Source organism: Rhinatrema bivittatum, chromosome 7, assembly GCF_901001135.1.
Source record: "Rhinatrema bivittatum chromosome 7, aRhiBiv1.1, whole genome shotgun sequence".
NCBI lineage: Eukaryota > Metazoa > Chordata > Amphibia > Gymnophiona > Rhinatrematidae > Rhinatrema > Rhinatrema bivittatum.
The window spans coordinates 275379086-275397416 of record NC_042621.1 but is presented as its reverse complement, the minus strand read 5'-3'; the positions used below and the strand labels follow the sequence as shown (position 1 = coordinate 275397416).

The window sequence follows — 18331 nt, the reverse complement described above, 5'->3', positions numbered from 1 at the left end:
AGTATTACAAATAGATGGCAAGAGAAGATATAGCAGAAGGGTAGATATTACTCCATTTACAGGAAAAAGAATTCACATGGAATTAGTAAAACTGAAAGTAGGCCCAGCAGTGGGGCCGGATGGGATACATCCTAGGATATTAAACTTAGCTTAGAATGGCATTGACAGTTCTGTTCAATGTCTTTGGAGAGAGGAATGGTTCTACAGGAAATGGAGATGAGCAGATATTGTCCCTCTTCATAAGCGTGGAAACAGGGAGAAGGCTGGTAACTACAGACCTCAGTGATGGATATATTAATGGAATCACTACTAAAGGAAAGGATAGTGAAGTATCTTGAATCAAGCAGGTTACAGGATCCAAGGCAGCATATTTTACCAGCGGAGATTAACGTCAAACAAATCTGGATAGTATCTTTGACTTGGTGACCAAAGAATTAGATTTGGCAGGTACTTGGATTGTAATAAAGCTTTTGACACTTTCCCACAGAGAAGGAACACAAATGAATGGAGTAGGGACTGGATTGGCTTGGCCCCCTTGACATGGAGCTATATGGTCACCCTAGTTATGGGGGAGTCCCAAAGTGGTTGACTGGGGTAGAAGAAACTGGTTGAGTGATAGATAACAGAGGGCAGTAAGAAGGAAATAGAACTTTTTAGTGGTATGTCTTGGGGATCAGACCTGAGACCAGTTCTCTTCAATATTGTCCTAAGTGGTATTCCAGAGGAGTTAGTAAGGAAAGGTTTGACTTTTATAGATGAAAGAAAAATGTACAACACTGTGGACACTTCTGATGGAGTAGACAAAATGAGCATGGTCTAAGAAAGCTTGAGAAGTAGTGACATGCTTGGCACCAAAGATTCAATGCAAATATGTGTAGAGTCATGCATTTGGGACGCAGTTATCCAAGGGAGCAGGACACAGTGGTAAGGAGTGTAAGAAACTGTTGTGCATGAAATAGGAGAGAGATCTTGGATTTATCATATTTCATGATCTCAGGATTGCAAAGGAGTGTGACAAAGCAGTGACCAGAGAAATAATAGGGTGCATATTATTACCCCAGAACAATATGACAGGACAGGCTGGAGAAGAGCTATTAAAATGATGCGGACTCTGCACCATAAGCCCAATGAAATGAGACTTAAGGACCTAAATACATATGCCTTAGAGGAGAAGAAAAATAGTCAATAAATAACAAAGACATTCAGATACCTGAAAGATATAAATAATGCACAAGAAGCAAGAATATTTCAGAGGAAAAGTGATTCTAAAACAATAGATCATAATAACAAGGAGTAACAAGGAAATATTTCTTCATAGAAAGGGAGGTGGTTGCAGGGAACAGCCTTCCAGTGGAGGTGGTAGATGCAAAACAGTAACAATTCAAGAAAACATGGGGTAAGAACAGAGGTTCCTTGCTTGAGAAATGAAGATAAAGCTGGATATTAAGTGGGATCTCTGATATTACAACAGGAAGGAAACTGGGAAGACTAGATGGGCCTTATGGTCCCCAACTGTTATGATATTCTGTTTCTTTAGTTTTCTAACAGCAGGCTTTGTGCATTTCTCAGGTACAGAAAAAGATTCAGGAGGAACTGGATACAAAGATTGGCTTTGAGAGGCAACCTGTGCTTAGTGACAGGAAGAGTTTGCCCTACCTGGAGGCAACCATCAGCGAAGTACTCCGTATTCGCCCAGTATCCCCTCTCCTTATTCCACATGTAGCTTTGGAAGATTCCAGGTAGGTGGTGAGATTGTGCTTTGAAGTCAAGAAGGAACATTCATTTGATATTGTTAGAGTAGAAAGGAAATATTTCTGCACGGAAAGGGTTGTGGATGCATGTAATGCCCTCCTGGAAGAGGTGGTGAAGGCAAGAACAAGAATGGAATTCAAAAGAATGTGGGATAATCACAGAGGATCAATAAAGACTCCTTTGTAACCTGCATGGAGCGGCAGTTACTACCTTTTTAAACAATTTGCTGGGCAGACTGGATGGGCTACTTGGGTCTTCTTCTGCCATTATTTACTATGCTACTGTGTTACTAAAGAAGCTAAGAAGATTGAGTCCAGCTCCCTAACTTGGGGGCCTATGTACTACAGGTTTTCTCACATTTTTAGGGTCATTTTGAAACAGCCCATGCAAGCTAAAATCTTCAGGTACTTTTTACCTGCAGACTTTAGCCTGAATTTTCAAAGCAGATTTCTACATATAAATGCAGTCTCATCCCCCCCCCCCCCCCCCCAAATCGGGAGATTTTTCTTAAATTTTTCTTAAATCCTATCACAGATTTAAGAGCATTAAATACATTTCTCAAAAAAAAAAAAAGAAAAATTCAAAATTAATTCCCTAGCAACTATCCTTCTTCTTCTAGATCAGAATGATTGGTTGACTACACTAGATCTTAAGGAGGCTTACACTCATATTCCCATTCATCCAGACCACTTGAACTACCTCAGGTTCATGGTAGGTATTGACCAAAGTCCTCCCCTTTTATCTTTCAGCCACTCCAAGAGTCTTAAAAAAAAAAGTCTAATAGGGGTAGTGGTTTATGTGAGACAGAATAACATCTTGGTATCTTCATATTTAGACAATTAGCTAATATCAAGCAGATCATTCAAAGAGGCCAAACTGTCAATAGTCCTAACTGTTCATACTCTTCTCTCTCTGGGTTTTGTCATCAATTATGAAAAATTCCATCTCACCCCTTCCCAAAACCTGGAACTCTTAGGAACACATCTGGACAATCAGACTGCAAAAGCTTCCTTACCAGTCCAGAGAATGAACAATCTACTCTCATTGATACATTCAGTCCATAGCCAGAATTTGGTATCAGCAAGAAGGTTTATGGAACTTCTGGGTGACATGGCAGCTACAGTTCAGGTGACCGCACTCACATGAGGATACCGAAGTGGCACCTAAAGCATTTCTGGGATCATCATCGTCGACCACTTTCTCACAAAGTACTGATAACTGTTCCCCCCACCCCCAGTCTTCTACAAGGTCTTTTTCCTTCCATTCACTACAAATTCAAATGACACTTCCAATCAAGCCTGGGGAGCACACTGAAACCAACTGTGTTCTCCAGGAATATGGACCAGAGAAGAGCAAACACTTCACATAAAAAGGTGGAAGGAAGGCCAAACGTCTGCTGGCAAGGTTTAAAGATGATGTGAGAGAAGCTAATATAGCTAAAAGAGCATCTTTCAGAAAACAGAAAAGGGATCCAAATGAAGACAAGAGGCAACAGCATAAGCACTGGCAAGTTAGATGCAAAGCATTGATAAGGAAGGCTAAGACAGAATTTGCAAAAAAAGCAAAAGGTCTGCAAGAGATTCAGTTTGACCATTAGATGATCAAGGGGTAAAAAGTGCATTAACAGAGGACATGGCCATAGCAGGAAGATTCAATGATTTCTTTGCTTCAGTTTTTACTGAGGAGGATGTAAGGAAGATACCGATGCCAGAAATGATATTTAAATGTGATGAGTAAGAGGAAGTGAAACAAATCTCAGTGAACCTAGAAAATGTAATAGGACAAACTGACAAATTGAAGTGTAGCAAATCACCTGGACTTGGATGATATACATCCCAAGAGTACTGAAAGAACTGAAAAATGAAATTGCAGACCTATTATTATTATTCTATAAGCTATCATTAAAATCAGCTTCGGTCTCTGAAGATTGGAGGGTGGCTAATGTAATGCCAGTTTTTAAAAAAGGGTTCCAGAGGTGATCAAGGAAACTACAGACCAGTAAACCTGATGTCAGTGCTGGGAAAAATTATTGAAACTATTATAAAGAACAAAATTTCTGAATTTATAGATGGGTTTGTCCCATTAAACTAACATAGGTTTAGCCAAGGGAAGTCTTGCCTCTCTAATCTCTTACATTTTTTTTAAAGGCATGAATAAACATGTGGATAAATTTGAGCCAGTTGATGTAGTGTATCTGGACTTTCAGAAAGCATGTGAGCACTGAGAGAGAGCACATTTAGGCTGGCACACTTAGATGATGTCACCCATTTTTGTCACCGATTTGTCTGCTGTCCATGGAGAACACCTGTTACAGAGAAGAAACTTCACGGTTTCTTTGTGCAATAGGAAAACTGCTGTGCATAAATAACATCTATTCACACACTGTTTATATTCAGCCCCTTATTTATTGAGCTTTTTAAATTCTGATAGCTCAAAATGCTTTAATATATTTTTTCTCTATTCTTTCCTTTATAAAATAAACCCACTGGTTTCTAGTTTAGACCTTGTAAATAATGTAGATCTTCAAGTCTGTGTCTTGCTCCTTCTTTCACTAACCCAAGACCAATAGCATCGGAAAACTAGGCATATATATCTGCTATATTGGATGCAGCATGATGGTGTCCATTCCTGCATCTAAGTTCACTTAAGCACATATTTACATAAGAATTGCCATGCTGGATTAAACAAAGATCCATCAAGCCCAACATCCTGTCTCTGAAAGTGGTCAATCCAGGTCGCAAGTACCTGGCAGATCCCATGAAGTAGTCTTTTCATGCCCAGGGATACCAATAGTTATCTTCAGTCTATCTGATCAATGTGTTATGGACTTTTCCTCCAGGAACTTATCCAAACCTCCTTTAAACCCACTATGCTAGTCACCTTGATCATATCCTCTGGCAACAGATTCCCCCAACTTGACAGTGCACTGAGTGAAAAAGTACTTTCTCTCAATCTGTTTTGAATCTGCTGGTTGTTAGTTTCATGGAGCATCCCCTTCTTTTAGTATTATTTGAAAGGGTAAATAAACAATCCTTTATTTACCCGTTCCATCCCATTCATGATTTTATAAACTTCTATAATGTCCCTCCTCAGCCGTCTCTTTTCCAAGCTGAAGAGCTCTAGTCTGTGTAGCCTCTCATCAAAGGAGAGCTGTTCCAACCCCTTTATCATTTTTGTCCTTCTTTTCTAGTTCCACTATGTCTTTCTTGAAATGGGGGTGACCAGAACTGCGCTCAGTACTCAAGGTGTGGTCACACCATTGCTTGATAAAGAGGTAATATAATATTTTCCGTTTTATTCGCCATTCCTTTTTGGATCATTCCTAACATTCTTTTTGTTTTATTGACCGCCGCCACACACTAAGCAAAGGATTTCAACATATAGATTACAAATATCCCCAAGGTCCTTTTCCTGGGTACTGACTCTCAAAACAGAGCCCAGCATTGTATACCTATAGTTGGGATTATTTTTCCCTATGTGCATCACTGCACTTTTCCACATTAAATTTCATCTGCCATTCAGTTGCCCAGTCTCCTAGTCTCTCAAGTTCCTTCTGCAGTTCCTCGAAACCCGCTACAGTTTTAACAACTTAAATTAATTTTGTGTCTTCTGCAAATCTGAGCACCTCATTCATGGTTCCCTTTTTCAGATCATTTATGAATATGTTAAACAGCACAGGTCCCAATACTAATCCCTGTTCCTGTTCATACCCCAGATCAGTCCAGACAAGTGGGTTTATGCATCCCTACCAGCAGGTGGAGGCAGAGAACAAAATCTTTGAGGCACTGCTACATAACCAAGTGTGCCACCTGCAGTCCCTAAGTATTTCTCTGTCTCCTGCAGTCTTTAGTTAAGAAAGGAAAAAAAAAGATAATACAAATTAGAGAAGATTGGCCTATAATTCTCTTAGAGTTCAGGTTGCAACCTTGGGTTGTTTCAGAGGAATGTTGCAGGGAAGACCTTTAGCTTCGCATCTGAATGTGGTGCGTTTTTTGAAAGGGGCAAAGCATTTGCGTCCTCCAGTCCGTAGGCTTTGTCCTTCCTGGAATCTTTATTAGGAACGCGCTGCCTGCCGGTTTCCCCGCGAGCAGGCTCACTCACCCACGCTGTTTTCCTACCAGACACGGCAAGGACGCCGCTGTCTGGCCTACCTACGTGGCCGGAGCCGCGGACTGTGATCGGCCACATGGTCCGGAGGCCGCCCCGGATGTCCTCCTTCGCTGCGGCAGGAGCCGCGGACTTTGCTTCACCATTTTCGAGGTTGAGAGCCGACGACGATTTTCCCCATTCCCCACGGCGTAGGCCGCAAGCCCTGGGACTCTCCTGGCGGCTGGAGCCACCCTCGGGGCTCCCTACAGCAGCAGGAGCCACTGCCGACGTCGGGCCTGCTCCTCAGGCCCAGCCCTGAGCTCCTGGTGTCTGAAGTTGGTGCAGGCCGCTGTCCACGGTCCTGCACAGCTCTCCTGCTGCTCCTTAGGCGCCGGTGCGCACCTCTCTGCTGGATTTAAAGGGCCAGGCACAGGAAGTGTGCCTGGCCCTTTAAAGTGTGCCTGGCTGAAGCAGGAGTGGACTTCCTGCTTCAGCCATATAAAGGGCTGCTCTGTCAGTCTGTCTTTGCCTTGCATTGGAGTTGCTTCACTCTGGAGGCTCCTGCCTGCCAGAGCTCCGTCACGTCTTCTTGTCTTCTCCATGGAGTTCTTGTTGCTTCGTCTCGTCATGCCAAATTACGTCTTCGTTGCCTGAGGTCCCCGTCCAGGTGTCCTGGTGTTTCGTCTTGATCTTCTGTTTCCTGATGTTCCAGGTTCCTTGATGTCCTGCTCCTGTGTCTTTGTCTTCAGCGCTCTTGAGCCTTCTGGTACCTGTTAGGCCGGGGGTCCCTCGGATGAGGTTGTGCCCGAGTGGACTAGCCTTCAGGTGGACAAGTGTCCTGTGCTCCTGAGCCGTCATGTCCTGCCAGCCGTTGGTGGAGCTTCAGACGACAGTGGCTTCGTCGTTGGAGTTCTGCTTCGACTGGATCCTTCCCTGCGCTTGTCCCGCTCCCAGCGTGGTCCGTGACCAGCCTCCTCGGGCTGTGTAGGGTGCACAGTGGGACAGGGTGATCCGCGATTCAGTCCCGCGGGTGGGCTGAGTAGGGCGCCCTGAGAGACAGTGCCAATGTTCTTCCACCCAGCTTCTCGTCTCGTCTGGACTTCGTTAGTTCTTCGTCTCGTCTTGGATGCCGTTGCATCACTCTTGGTATTATGTCTGGTTCCTGATGCCGTTGCATCGACCACTGGTCTGGGATGCCGTCGCATCGACCACTGGTCCGGGATGTCTTCGCATCAGCCCTGATGTCATGTCTTCGTCCATGATGCCGTTGCATCAATCCTGCTGTCAAGTCTTCGTCCGCGATGCCGTTGCATCGAGTCTGCTGTCATGTCTACGTGTCAAGGTCCGTCTGCCCTCGACCTCAGGCCAGGCCTGCTGCTCTATGCTGTTCCATGCAGCAGGTCCGAAAGGGCTTGGAATGGTGAGGACCATTCACATTCCAACATCATCATGTTGTTGGCCATGGGAGCTTGCCGGCCTGGCAGAGGGTCAGACAGTCAGCCATGGTGGAACACGCCGTCAACCCTCTGTTCGGTCCTGGATCCGTCTGGGCTCGGGCTGAGGCCCAAGGGCACACTAAAACACCCCCGCAGTCGACAGAATGCAAGGCCATGTGCCTGACGGTGGTGCCCTGCCGATGGATCCACCTTGTTCCAGAGTTTTGTGTTCCTGGACTGGTTATGGGACCGAAAACTTTTTTCAGGATTTTGTGTTCTTGACCCACTGGCGGTGCCAGTTTTGCCACTGTTATGACCTGCTGGAGGCGCCAGCTGTCTGGATTTCTTTTCGTAACGACCTGCAGGAGGCGCCTGCATCCAGACTTTTTTATCATGTTTTCCAGTTTGGGGTTTTTATGACCTGCAGGAGGCGCCTGCTCCCCTACTGGTGCTGCTGGTTTTTGTTTTCCCGCCCTGGGTTCCCTCCCCCAGGTCTTCTTGGTGTTTCGTGGTGTTTCTTGTCTGGGTCTTGTTTGTTGCTTGTTGTGTCTTGTTCTTTGTTGGTTGCTCGGTTGTCCTGTTCTTTGTTTGTTTTGTTTCCTGTTTGTTGTTTTCCGCTCATGTGGTTCCCGTCCTCCTCGTTCCTGCGTTTCGTTCACTCATTTTCTTTCTCTCCCTCTCTGTTCCCTTGCTCTCCACTCCCTTGCTCTCCGTTCCCTTGCTCCCTCTTTTTTGTATTTTTTTGTATTGTCGGTCGCGCGGTCATCGTTCGCTCGGTCGCTGCTCGCGCGGTCACCATTCGCTCGGTCGCCGCTCGCTTTGTCTTGTGTTCCCTCGGTCTCGTGTTCCCTAGGTCTCGTCTGCTCTTGGTCTCGTGCTCTTTGGTCTCTCGTCGTGTCTTCCGTGTTTTTGTGGTTTCCTGTTGCTTTGCTCTGTTTCATGCTGTCCCCGGATTCACCAGCTTCCATTTTTTGGACCCTCGAATACCTCCATCCGGTATGGACTAATACCCTTATCCTTGAACTGTTGATAGAAGGGTTGAGGAGGGGGGCTTTGAGGAGGGGGTACTGTTATGAAGGCGCTGCCCGTGGGTTTCCCCGCAAGCAGGCTCACTCACCCACGCTGTTTTCCTACCCGACGCGGCAAGGACGCCGCTGTCGGGCTTACCTATGCGGCCAGAGCCGCGGACTGTGATCGGCCACGTGGCCCGGAGACCGCCCCGGATGTCCTTCTTCGCCGCGGCAGGAGCCGCGGACTTCGCTTCACCATCTTCGCGGCTGAGAGCCGCCGCCGACTTCCACCGTCCCCGCGGCGTAGGCTGCAAGCCCCGGGACTCTCCTGGCGGCTGGAGCCGCCCTTGGGGCTCCCTGCAGCGGCAGGAGCCGCTGCCGACATCGGGCCTGCTCCTCAGGCCCAGCCCTGCGCTCCTGACGTCGGTGCAGGCCGCTGTCCTGCACAGCTCTCCTGCTGCTCCTTAGGCACCGTCGCACACCTCTCTGCTGGAGTTAAAGGGCCAGGCACAGGAAGTGTGCTGGCCCCACCTAGGGAGTGGACTTCCTGCTTCAGCCCTATAAAGGGTTGCTCCGTCAGTCTGTCTTTGCCTTGCATCAGAGTTGCTTCACTCTGGAGGCTCCTGCCTGCCAGAGCTCCGTCAGGTCGTCTTGTCTTCTCCATGGAGTTCTTGTTGCTTCGTCTCGTCATGCCAAGTTACGTCTTCGTTGCCTGAGGTCCCCGTCCAGGTGTCCTGGTGTTTCGTCTTGATCTTCTGTTTCCTGATGTTCCAGGTTCCTTGATGTCCTGCTCCTGTGTCTTCGTCTTCAGCGCTCTTGAGCCTTCTGGTACCTGTTAGGCCGGGGATCCCTCAGATGAGGTTGTGCCCGAGTGGACTAGCCTTCAGGTGGACAAGTGTCCTGTGCTCCTGAGCCGTCATGTCCTGCCAGCCGTTGGTGGAGCTTCGGACGACAGCGGCTTTGTCATTGGAGTTCTGCTTCGACTAGATCCTTCCCTGCGCTTGTCCCACTCCCAGCGTGGTCTGTGACCAGCCTCCTCTGGCTGTGTAGGGCGCGCAGTGGGACAGGGTGGTCTGCGACTCAGTCCCGCGGGTGGGCTGAGTAGGGCGCCCTGAGAGACAGTGCCAATGTCCTTCCGCCCAGCTTCCCGTCTCGTCTGGACTTCGTCAGTTCGTCGTCTTGTCTTGGATGCCGTTGCATCACTTTTGGTATTATGTCTGGTTCCTGATGCCGTTGCATCAACCACTAGTCCGGGATGTCTTCGCAACAGCCCTGGTGTCATGTCTTCGTCCGCGATGCCGTTGCATCAATCCTGCTGTCAAGTCTTCGTCCGCGATGCCGTTGCATAGAGTCTGCTGTCATGTCTAAGTGTCAAGGCCCATCTGCCCTCGACCTCAGGCCAGGCCTGCTGCTCCATGCTGTTCCATGCAGCAGGTCCGAAAGGGCTCGGAATGGTTGGAGGACCATTCACATTCCAACATCATCATGGCCATGAGAGCTTGCCGGCCTGGCAGAGGGTCAGACAGTCAGCCATAGTGGAACACGCCGTCAACCCTCGGTTCGGTCCTGGATCCATCTGGGCTCGGGCTGAGGCCCAAGGGCACACTATAAAACGCCCCCGCAGTCAACAATCTTAATTTCGTTCTGCGAGTACTGTGTGGTCCCTCCTTTCAAGCCTTTATGCAGGGCTTCCTTGAAGGATCTTACCCTGAAGGCGTTTTTTCTGGTGGCGATTTGCTTGGCGAGGCTGATTTCTGAGCTCCAAGCCTTATCTTGCAGGGAGCCTTTCTTGCGAACTTCCGATGATGGGGTCTTGTTGTGGGTGGTTCCTTCCTTTTTGCCTAAGGTAGTGTCGGTGTTTCATTTTAGCCAGTTGGTGGAGTTGCCGGGGATTTCTCATCTGACACCCGATTCTCCCCATGCGAGGGAACGTCATCTTTTGGATATGCGTCAGGTTCTCCTAGGATATCTCAAGGTGACTAATGGTTTTCGGACCTCATACCATCTTTTTGTGTTGTTCAGTGGACCAAAGGAGGGTGGCAAAGCGACTAAGAGTATGATTTCTCATTGGTTGAAGGAGGCGATTGTTTTGGACTGTATTTGTAAAGGTCGATCGATCCCTGAGGGGATTGCGGATGCATTCCTCTAGGGCACAGGCAGCTTCCTGGACAGAGTGTCAGTTGGTGTCTCTGCAGGAAATTTGTCTGGCAGCAACATGGTCCTCTTTGCACACTTTCACTAGACATTACCTTTTCGATGTCCGGGCCCCAGAGGAGGGCACCTTTGGGGAAAGTGTGCTGTGTGCAGGTCTTTCGGGATCCCACCCAATGTAAAGGGGTTTGGGTATAACCCTCATGTCTGGACTGATCTGGGGTATGAACAGGAAAGGAAAATTGGTTCTTGCCTGCTAATTTTCATTCCTGGGTATTAATACCACAGATTAGTCCAGACTTCCAGCCCATTATGATTACTTTTGAAAGACCTTTCCTAATTCTGGATACGTGATTTAAATTTTTGCTGCAGAATATAATTGTATATAGTTTTTCACTTGTTGGAGATTCAAGATCCCATATTTCAGGGGTCAGTTTGGTTGGGAGTTCCAACTTGTTTCCCAGCTCTTTTAGAGGAAGAGATTCTGGAAGTTTGGAGTTAGAAATCTTGGCTTGGGTACAGGTCAATACTGAGGGACTGCAGGCGGCACTCTCGGTTATGTAACAGTGCCTCAAAGTTTTGCTCTTTGCCTCCATCTGCTAGTAGAGATGCATAAACCCTCTTGTCTGGACTGATCTGTGGTATTTCGGGAACGGAAATTAGCAGGTAAGAACCAATTTTCGTTTGTGCTTCACTAATGACCTTTCTCCATTTGTAAAGCCCTCTGTTTCCAGCCTTTTAACCAATTACCAAACCACAATAGAACACTGCCTCCTACCCCATGACTGTAATTTTGTCTCAGCTGGGACTTTATCAAATGCCTTTTGAAAATCCAAATACACTATATCAACTAGCTCACTTTACGTACATGTTATTTAAACCTTCAAAAAATTGTAAAAGATTGGTAAGCCAAGATTTTCCTTTGCTAAATGTCTGTCTATATAGGCAGTTATTTTGTTTTTAAGAACAGATTCTATCATTTTGCCAGGCACCAAGGTCAGGCTCACTGGCTTATAGTTTTCTGGATCACCCCTGGAGCCCTTTTTCAAAATTGGTATCGCACTGGCAGTCTTCCAGTCTTAAGGAATTGTGGTTGTTTTAAACGATAGGTTACAGATTATTACAGATTACTGTTCTAGGAAATGCTCTGCTTACCATTTGTTTCTTGTAATACCTCTTTAATTCTAATTTTATAGTTAATGTTCCATGTAAAGGCTCTGCCTACCTTTTTTGAGTTAATTGTACACCGATACGATGTGCAAACGGTTGTCGGTATATAAAAAATGTTAAATAAATAAAAAATAAATAAATTAATTAGTAACAGGCTAACAAATGTATGTTTTAGCACTTTTAGAATTCTGGAGTGGATGCTTTATGGTTCTGGTGATTTGTTACTCTGCTGTGGAGCTTACACATGTAAATTGACCAGCAGTAGAAAGTTATGTAATAGATTATAAAAAAAAGATACAGATGGAAATTTGCAGGGTCAGACATGTGCACACACACACACACTCTTTCTCCATCACATGCTGCTTCTTTCTCTCTCACACATTAAAAAAAAAAACCCATATACACACACACACGCACTCTTTTTTTCTAACACATACAAACAATGAAACCATATCTTTCGCCAACATAAATGCAAATTCAAGCTCACTTTCAAACACCTGCACAAACGTACAATTCCTCAGTTTCACATACACACACATACAGCCTCCCTCATGCACAAAGTACTGCCTACAACTCTTGCTTGTCATTTAAAAATACCTTTCATTCTTGTTCACATACACAATACCAGCCTCCTCACATTTCTCACACTCTGACACACAAACACATTTTGGAAAATTGCGCTCAATGTAAAGAACGCCTTTGGAAATTTTATGTACTCCAGGAAGTGGAGGTACAAGATTTATATTTGATTTGCCTTGCATATACAATGACAAGAATGAACCTCAGGCTTAAACTAGGTATGATCTGAATCTCAGATGTGCTGCTAGTACCCTTCTTACTTGCCTTGAGTCAAACAGTTTCTTTCTAAAACTTGTATGGTTTGTACAAACAACAAATCAAAATGAGCTTAGAAGTTAATTTTAATCAGGCCAGGGGTACCCAAACAATTAGGGCTATTTCTTGGTCTTTAGGCCAAATTTTCTTGGTCACTGCATCTCTTGGTTAGGATTGCCTACTGGCTCCCAGATTTTCAGGACAGACTGATTCAGTCCTGGTTTTATCCCACTGCATGCAGGGGGATGTAGTCATGCTTAGGAACTGCAATAAGAAAATCAGAACTATAGGTCTCTCATGCAATGGGATAAAAACAGGACTGGATCAACCTGTCCTAAAAATCTGGAGCCAGTTGGCAACACTGCTCTTGGTACTTGATGATCTCCTCTCTCTCCATACATAGTACAGAATAGTCACTTAGTATTGCCACTTCTCTTAATAAAGCTGGCTTTGTAGTTTCCTCCTTTCTACCATGTCTGGTTTTCTAACATCAAGCTTTTTATCGGTTGCTCTGGAAATATCCCATGTGAATGAATTACATTGAGGTCTATATTTAGTAGGCTGGTGAGTGGACAAATTATCTAGCTAAAGTTAACTGGATAATTTGTCCCATATATTCAGCGGGATAAACCTCCGGCTGAACATACCAGCCTAAAGTTATCCATTTACGTATAGCCAGATAACTTAAAAAAAAACAAAAACCTAACCGGCTATGTTTGAATATAGCTAGGTAGGTTTTTTAGTTATCTGGCCTTGTGTGGCCGGATAGCGTGCTACTTAACTGGATAAAAGATGTTTGGCTGACATCACCAAACAAAAGGATCAGCGGCAATCCCCTCTCTCCCCCCCCCCCCCCCTAAAATCATAGTACAATGGCCATGTCAGGTCATGCTATCCTAAACCCCCCCCCCCCCCCCCAAACCTTTTAAAATATTTGCAAAGTGCCCAGCATTTTACACCAGGCCCCCATCCTGATTTTAATGTAAAAACATGATTAGCCTTCCTCCCTCCTCCCCCTCCACCCACAAGAAAGAATCATGGCTCCTGCCCCTTCCCCATCCCACTGATACCTTTTTTATCCCAGCAGGGAGCGAGGGACTCTCTGCCCTGCGCTTACGCTACCCTCAGTCAGAGCAGCGCTGGAGGCCCTGGGAGCAGGGCAGAGAGTCCCTCGCTCCCAGCTGGGATAAAAAAGATATCCGGGGGGGGGGGATGGGGAGACAGTTGCCACAATTCTTCCTTATGGGTGGGGGAGGTAGGGGGAGGCACGCCAATCATGTTTTAAAGTTAAAATTGGGACAGGATCCCAGCGTACAATGCCGGGCACATTGCAAGTCTTTAAAAGGGTTTGGGAGGGTTAGGATAGCACTGCCTAGCAGGGGCCTTTGAATTTCGCTTTGAAGGGGAGGGAGGGGATTTGCCTGCTAATCCTTTATTTTGTTTGGTGATGACAGTGCTACTGAGCCGGATATCTTTTAAAGGTATCCGGTTAAGTAGCACGTTATCCAGCCCCACAAGGCTAATGTAGCTGGGTGTACCCAATATTCAGCTCGGTTAGCTGGATATCTCAGCCTCCCCTGAAATGCCCCCAAAACACCCCTTTTTTAACTGGCTAAATTATAGTCAGATAACTACTTAGCTGGCTGTAATTTAGACAGATAAGTGGCTGAATATGTCACATTTGCCATTTAGACGCATAATGTTTTAGTTGTCCGTCTAAATTGCTTTTGAATATCAATCTCTATATGATTTATGTAAAGAATCTATGTAAGAAAGAATGGTTAACTGTAAATGAAAAGCAACAAATAGCAGTGGAAGTGCATTTATTAGGTCATTTACATGCACATTAGCAAGGAATCAATAGTAATGCTTACATGCATACAAATTCCATGCATTGTGCACGGGCATTAACGTTAATGCCCTTTTGTACACAGTCTTCTTGGAGAGGTGTTATATCTTAATCAGATATCAAATAGTGGAATCAATGTGCAGTAGGGTAGAAGAATACTGAAAGAACAGCACAAGAGAGGCACACCCAGGGAACACAATATTCATGTTCAAGAAATTTTGATGTCTACTTTCCTTCATTTTAAAATTTAGATTGTCATATGTAGTATTTCTAAACTTTCCAAGAGCATCCTTGCATTAAAACTTGGTTTGGAGCAGAGCCTATATGCCCATTGCTATGTCACTTTATGCATACCAGTGCTACCAGATAGATCAACTAATGAGATGTTTCATTTCCTGTTGTACAGCATTGCAGAATACACTATTCCAAAAGGAACCAGAGTGATTATAAATCTCTGGTCACTACACCACGATGAGAAAGAATGGAAAAGTCCTGATACTTTTGATCCAGGTTAGTATTTCAGTGATTGCTTTCAAGCAAGGGGAAGACGTTTTCAGAAATGCAAAATAGTGCCAGTCAGCTTGCTGAGCAGTAGCCCTGCATGCAGCTGGTAACAAGAGGCAGGCATTCCAGTCCCTTGGTTGCTGGGATGGGATAAGGCCAGTCTGTGTTGCTGCAGAAAAGGAATGTGGTACTGCCTTTTGCTCATGCAATGTCGTCAGCTGTTTGGTGTAAGGAATGGAAGGAACTCCAAAGTGAATGCTCCTGTCCAAGGGGTCATGGATTTTCCAAGAGGTGCAAAAATGCCACATCCAGTCTGACAAGGTCAACTTTAACAGCTTGACACACATTATACAGAAGCCAACAATTACGCACTAGTCTCTACATAAACTTGAATAAATCCCTCCAACCCCTCACCGAAAATTGGTCATGACTGTTACATTTTGAAAATGGCAATGTTGATGTAAAGATTTCTATATAACCAACTGAATTATGTTAAGTGACGTGGACCCTTGGGCTGTAAAGAAGCACTCGACAGCAGGTGGACGTACCCTGAGGCAGGACTAACTGGAGCTTTGCCTTTAGCCCTGCAGGCTGGGCCCTTGGGTTCTGACAACTGGCAGGTGGGTCCCTGGGGGTCGTCGAAAAAGCGAAAGAGTTCAAGTAAAGGTCAGGGCTGGCAGCAGACAGCGGAAACCAGTGAACAGGATACTGATGTCGAGACAGGCGGGAGACAGTGTAAGCCGGAAGGCAGGCCAAAAGTCGAAGTGGACAGCAACAATGTTTCCAGGCAGAGGGTCAGGTTCAGGCAGCAATCCAGCAAGATCCAAATACAAGCCGAGGTCAATATCCAGGTAATCAGGCCAAGGACAGACCAGATGGACTGGATCTACAGTCAGTCAGACAGAACAAGACCAAGGGAGAATGAGGAAACACAACAGGCAAGGCAGGATACGGGGAGGAACAAGAATAGCGTGGACAAGACACAAGCAAGGGGAGGAGGGGCTTAAAGAGTAATAAGGGATAAAATAGAAGAGCATGAGACGGAGTGCACTTAAATGCCTGCAGGTGGGTGACGTCATCTCAGAGCGGCTCCTAAGTGTTCCCACCAAGGCGCATAAATAATGTGCGCATCTGCCTGCCCGCGCTTGAGACACGGGTTGCCGGGGTCTCGGTGGCGGCGTGTGATGGCGGTGATCTGCCCAGACATGGAGGCTGGGGTCTGGTGAATCTGCCGCTTGAGATGCAGTACTGGGGAGCTGTGGATCCTAACAGATGAATACAGCCACCACACTGCTTTATTGAAAATGCTAGTGTAACTGCTCACCCAATACAATCCCCAGTAACAGGTCCAAGTGCTGCATAGCAGATAATATTACTCTGAATAGACGAAACACACCAGGATGTCTTCAGCAACATTATCTTATGATACATGTCCAAGTTCATCTTTAACCCTTTCAAAGTCCAAACCTTGTATTTTTTCATGTGAAATTCACTTTTGGGGCTTTTGCAGGAGCCTGGAAACATTTTCCCTAAAATGTTGTTTAATGTATGAACTGTCCACTTTCTGCAGGCCGCTTCATAGATGAGCATGGCAATCATGTGTATTCTCCTTCACCAAGTTACCTACCCTTTGGAGCTGGCATAAGGGTGTGTCTTGGGGAAGCTCTAGCAAAGATGGAACTCTTCCTCTTCTTGTCATGGATTCTGCAGCGATTTACCCTAGAGACAACTGATGGGACACTGCCAGATTTGGAGGGAAAGTGGGGAGTCGTGCTGCAAGTGAAAAAGTACACTGTGAAAGTCAAACTGCGAAAAGTCTGGCAGAGTGCTGGAATACGTGCGTGAAGCAGAAGAACTAGCCAGATACCTAACAATGGCAACGTGCCTCTTTCTGGACTCTTATGCTGTCCCTAGGTCTCCTGTTATTTTATTTCACTAGATTTCATTTCTTATATTTTCCACATTTTATCTGGGATATTCCCCCCTCTGTTTTTAAAAATCTCTTTCCCCAAGTCTATTTTTTGTGTATTGTATTCCCACTTTATATACGTTAATGCTTGATCTGCATGAGAATTTGAAGGTAGTCCATACAAAAGCATCCCAGTTTTCTTAGATTTATGGTGATGAAAATTGCAAAGTAGGAGGAGGAGCTTTCAGAAAGCTAGTGAATACTACTATCTCCTCAGGAATGAAATGCAAAAGCTGTTGGTTGTTCTCTCAGTAACAGTGGCACGCCTCAGCTTTACGAGGGGGCAGGCCTTCCGTTGTGCAAGCCCAGTTTCGTGAACTTAGCCTTCAGTTGATATGCATACGCAGTATCTAAACTTTAGGGAAAAACTTAGCTTGGCTGTGAGTAAGTTCTTTGAAGTGGGATTCAGAGATGATTTGGCTAATGTACTTGTAGGAGGGAGGTATTTGTTATGCAGATCAGACATTACTGGGGGATGAAATTGTTGTAGGATTTTATGAGATAGGATTGGGGAGGGATTAGAATTGAGATTAGGGTTATTACTGTGGTTTTGTTTGTTTTTTAGTATCCTCCGCTTTGATGTTTCTGTTTGAAGTGAATGGTGGATTACCACATTTTAATGAATAAATGAGAATGAAAAATGTAATCTTCATAATTTAATTTTTTTTCACCAGCTGAGTAAGATTTGTACCTAGGAACATGCCACATGTTATATATTAGAAAAGTTTTATGTTTGGATCTCCTTCCATTAGGAGATTAGCAACTCAAGGTCATTACAGTTTTCCACAAAGTGAATTTCAGTTTGGGTCTCATCTTTCTCTTAGTAAACCCATTCTCAACATGTTACATAATCAAAACATTGTATAATAGTGAATCATTACATACATATAAATCTAATGCAGCAGTAAATCACTAAATACATAGAGGTACATTTTAAAAGGAGCGTGCATGCACCCATATGGTTAAGTTTATATCGTGCATGCAAGTTCACACATATGTATGCACGCGCATACTCTGGAGGGGGGAGGAGAGAGAATCTGACACTATATAATCTCCCATTGTAAAAGAGGCACTTTCAACTTAGGGTGGGGTTTTTTTTTGAGGGGGTGGGGAGCTCTGGCTCAAAATCTCCAGACTTGCGCCTCATCAGGACCAGTAGTAAAGTTACGCAGGTAACCTGGCAAGTGTTACCTTGTTCAGCCTTTGCAAAATTTAGGGTTACGTGTGTAAGTCTTGACCCCACTCTGGAACGCCCATGCCTTGCTCCTTTTCTGCCTCCTTATTCTTGATGCGTGCACAGGTATGTTTGCGCGTACTTCCCGGCTTCTTAAAATTCACGTTGCTTGCATTTGGCCCCCATACGTGTGTATGGGGCTGATTTTGCACAAGCGAAGCTTTTAAAATCTACCTGATAATTATTAAATACAAATCATCAAATTAGAATCCCTTAAACAATCTCTTACATACTCGGGAATCCTCTGTACTTAGTGAATTTTTAGCAACTCAGAGTGCCTTGCCTTGTTGCATCATAAAACGTAAGCTTCTGTACATTTCTTAAAGTTCAAAT

The 18331-nt window shown here is 45.2% G+C and overlaps 1 protein-coding gene across 1 annotated transcript in view; it reads left to right on the top strand.

The window, feature by feature from the left end:
* The window catches only part of LOC115095930 (steroid 17-alpha-hydroxylase/17,20 lyase), a 132004-nt gene extending 114594 nt beyond the window's left edge, over window positions 1-17410 (top strand). The window contains exons 6-8 of the mRNA XM_029610282.1: window positions 1570-1739; window positions 14698-14801; window positions 16366-17410. Of these exons, the coding sequence (XP_029466142.1) occupies window positions 1570-1739; window positions 14698-14801; window positions 16366-16640 (549 nt within the window). The 3' untranslated portion in view covers window positions 16641-17410. The remainder of the gene's footprint in view (window positions 1-1569; window positions 1740-14697; window positions 14802-16365) is intronic.
* Window positions 17411-18331: the final 921 nt, after the last annotated feature.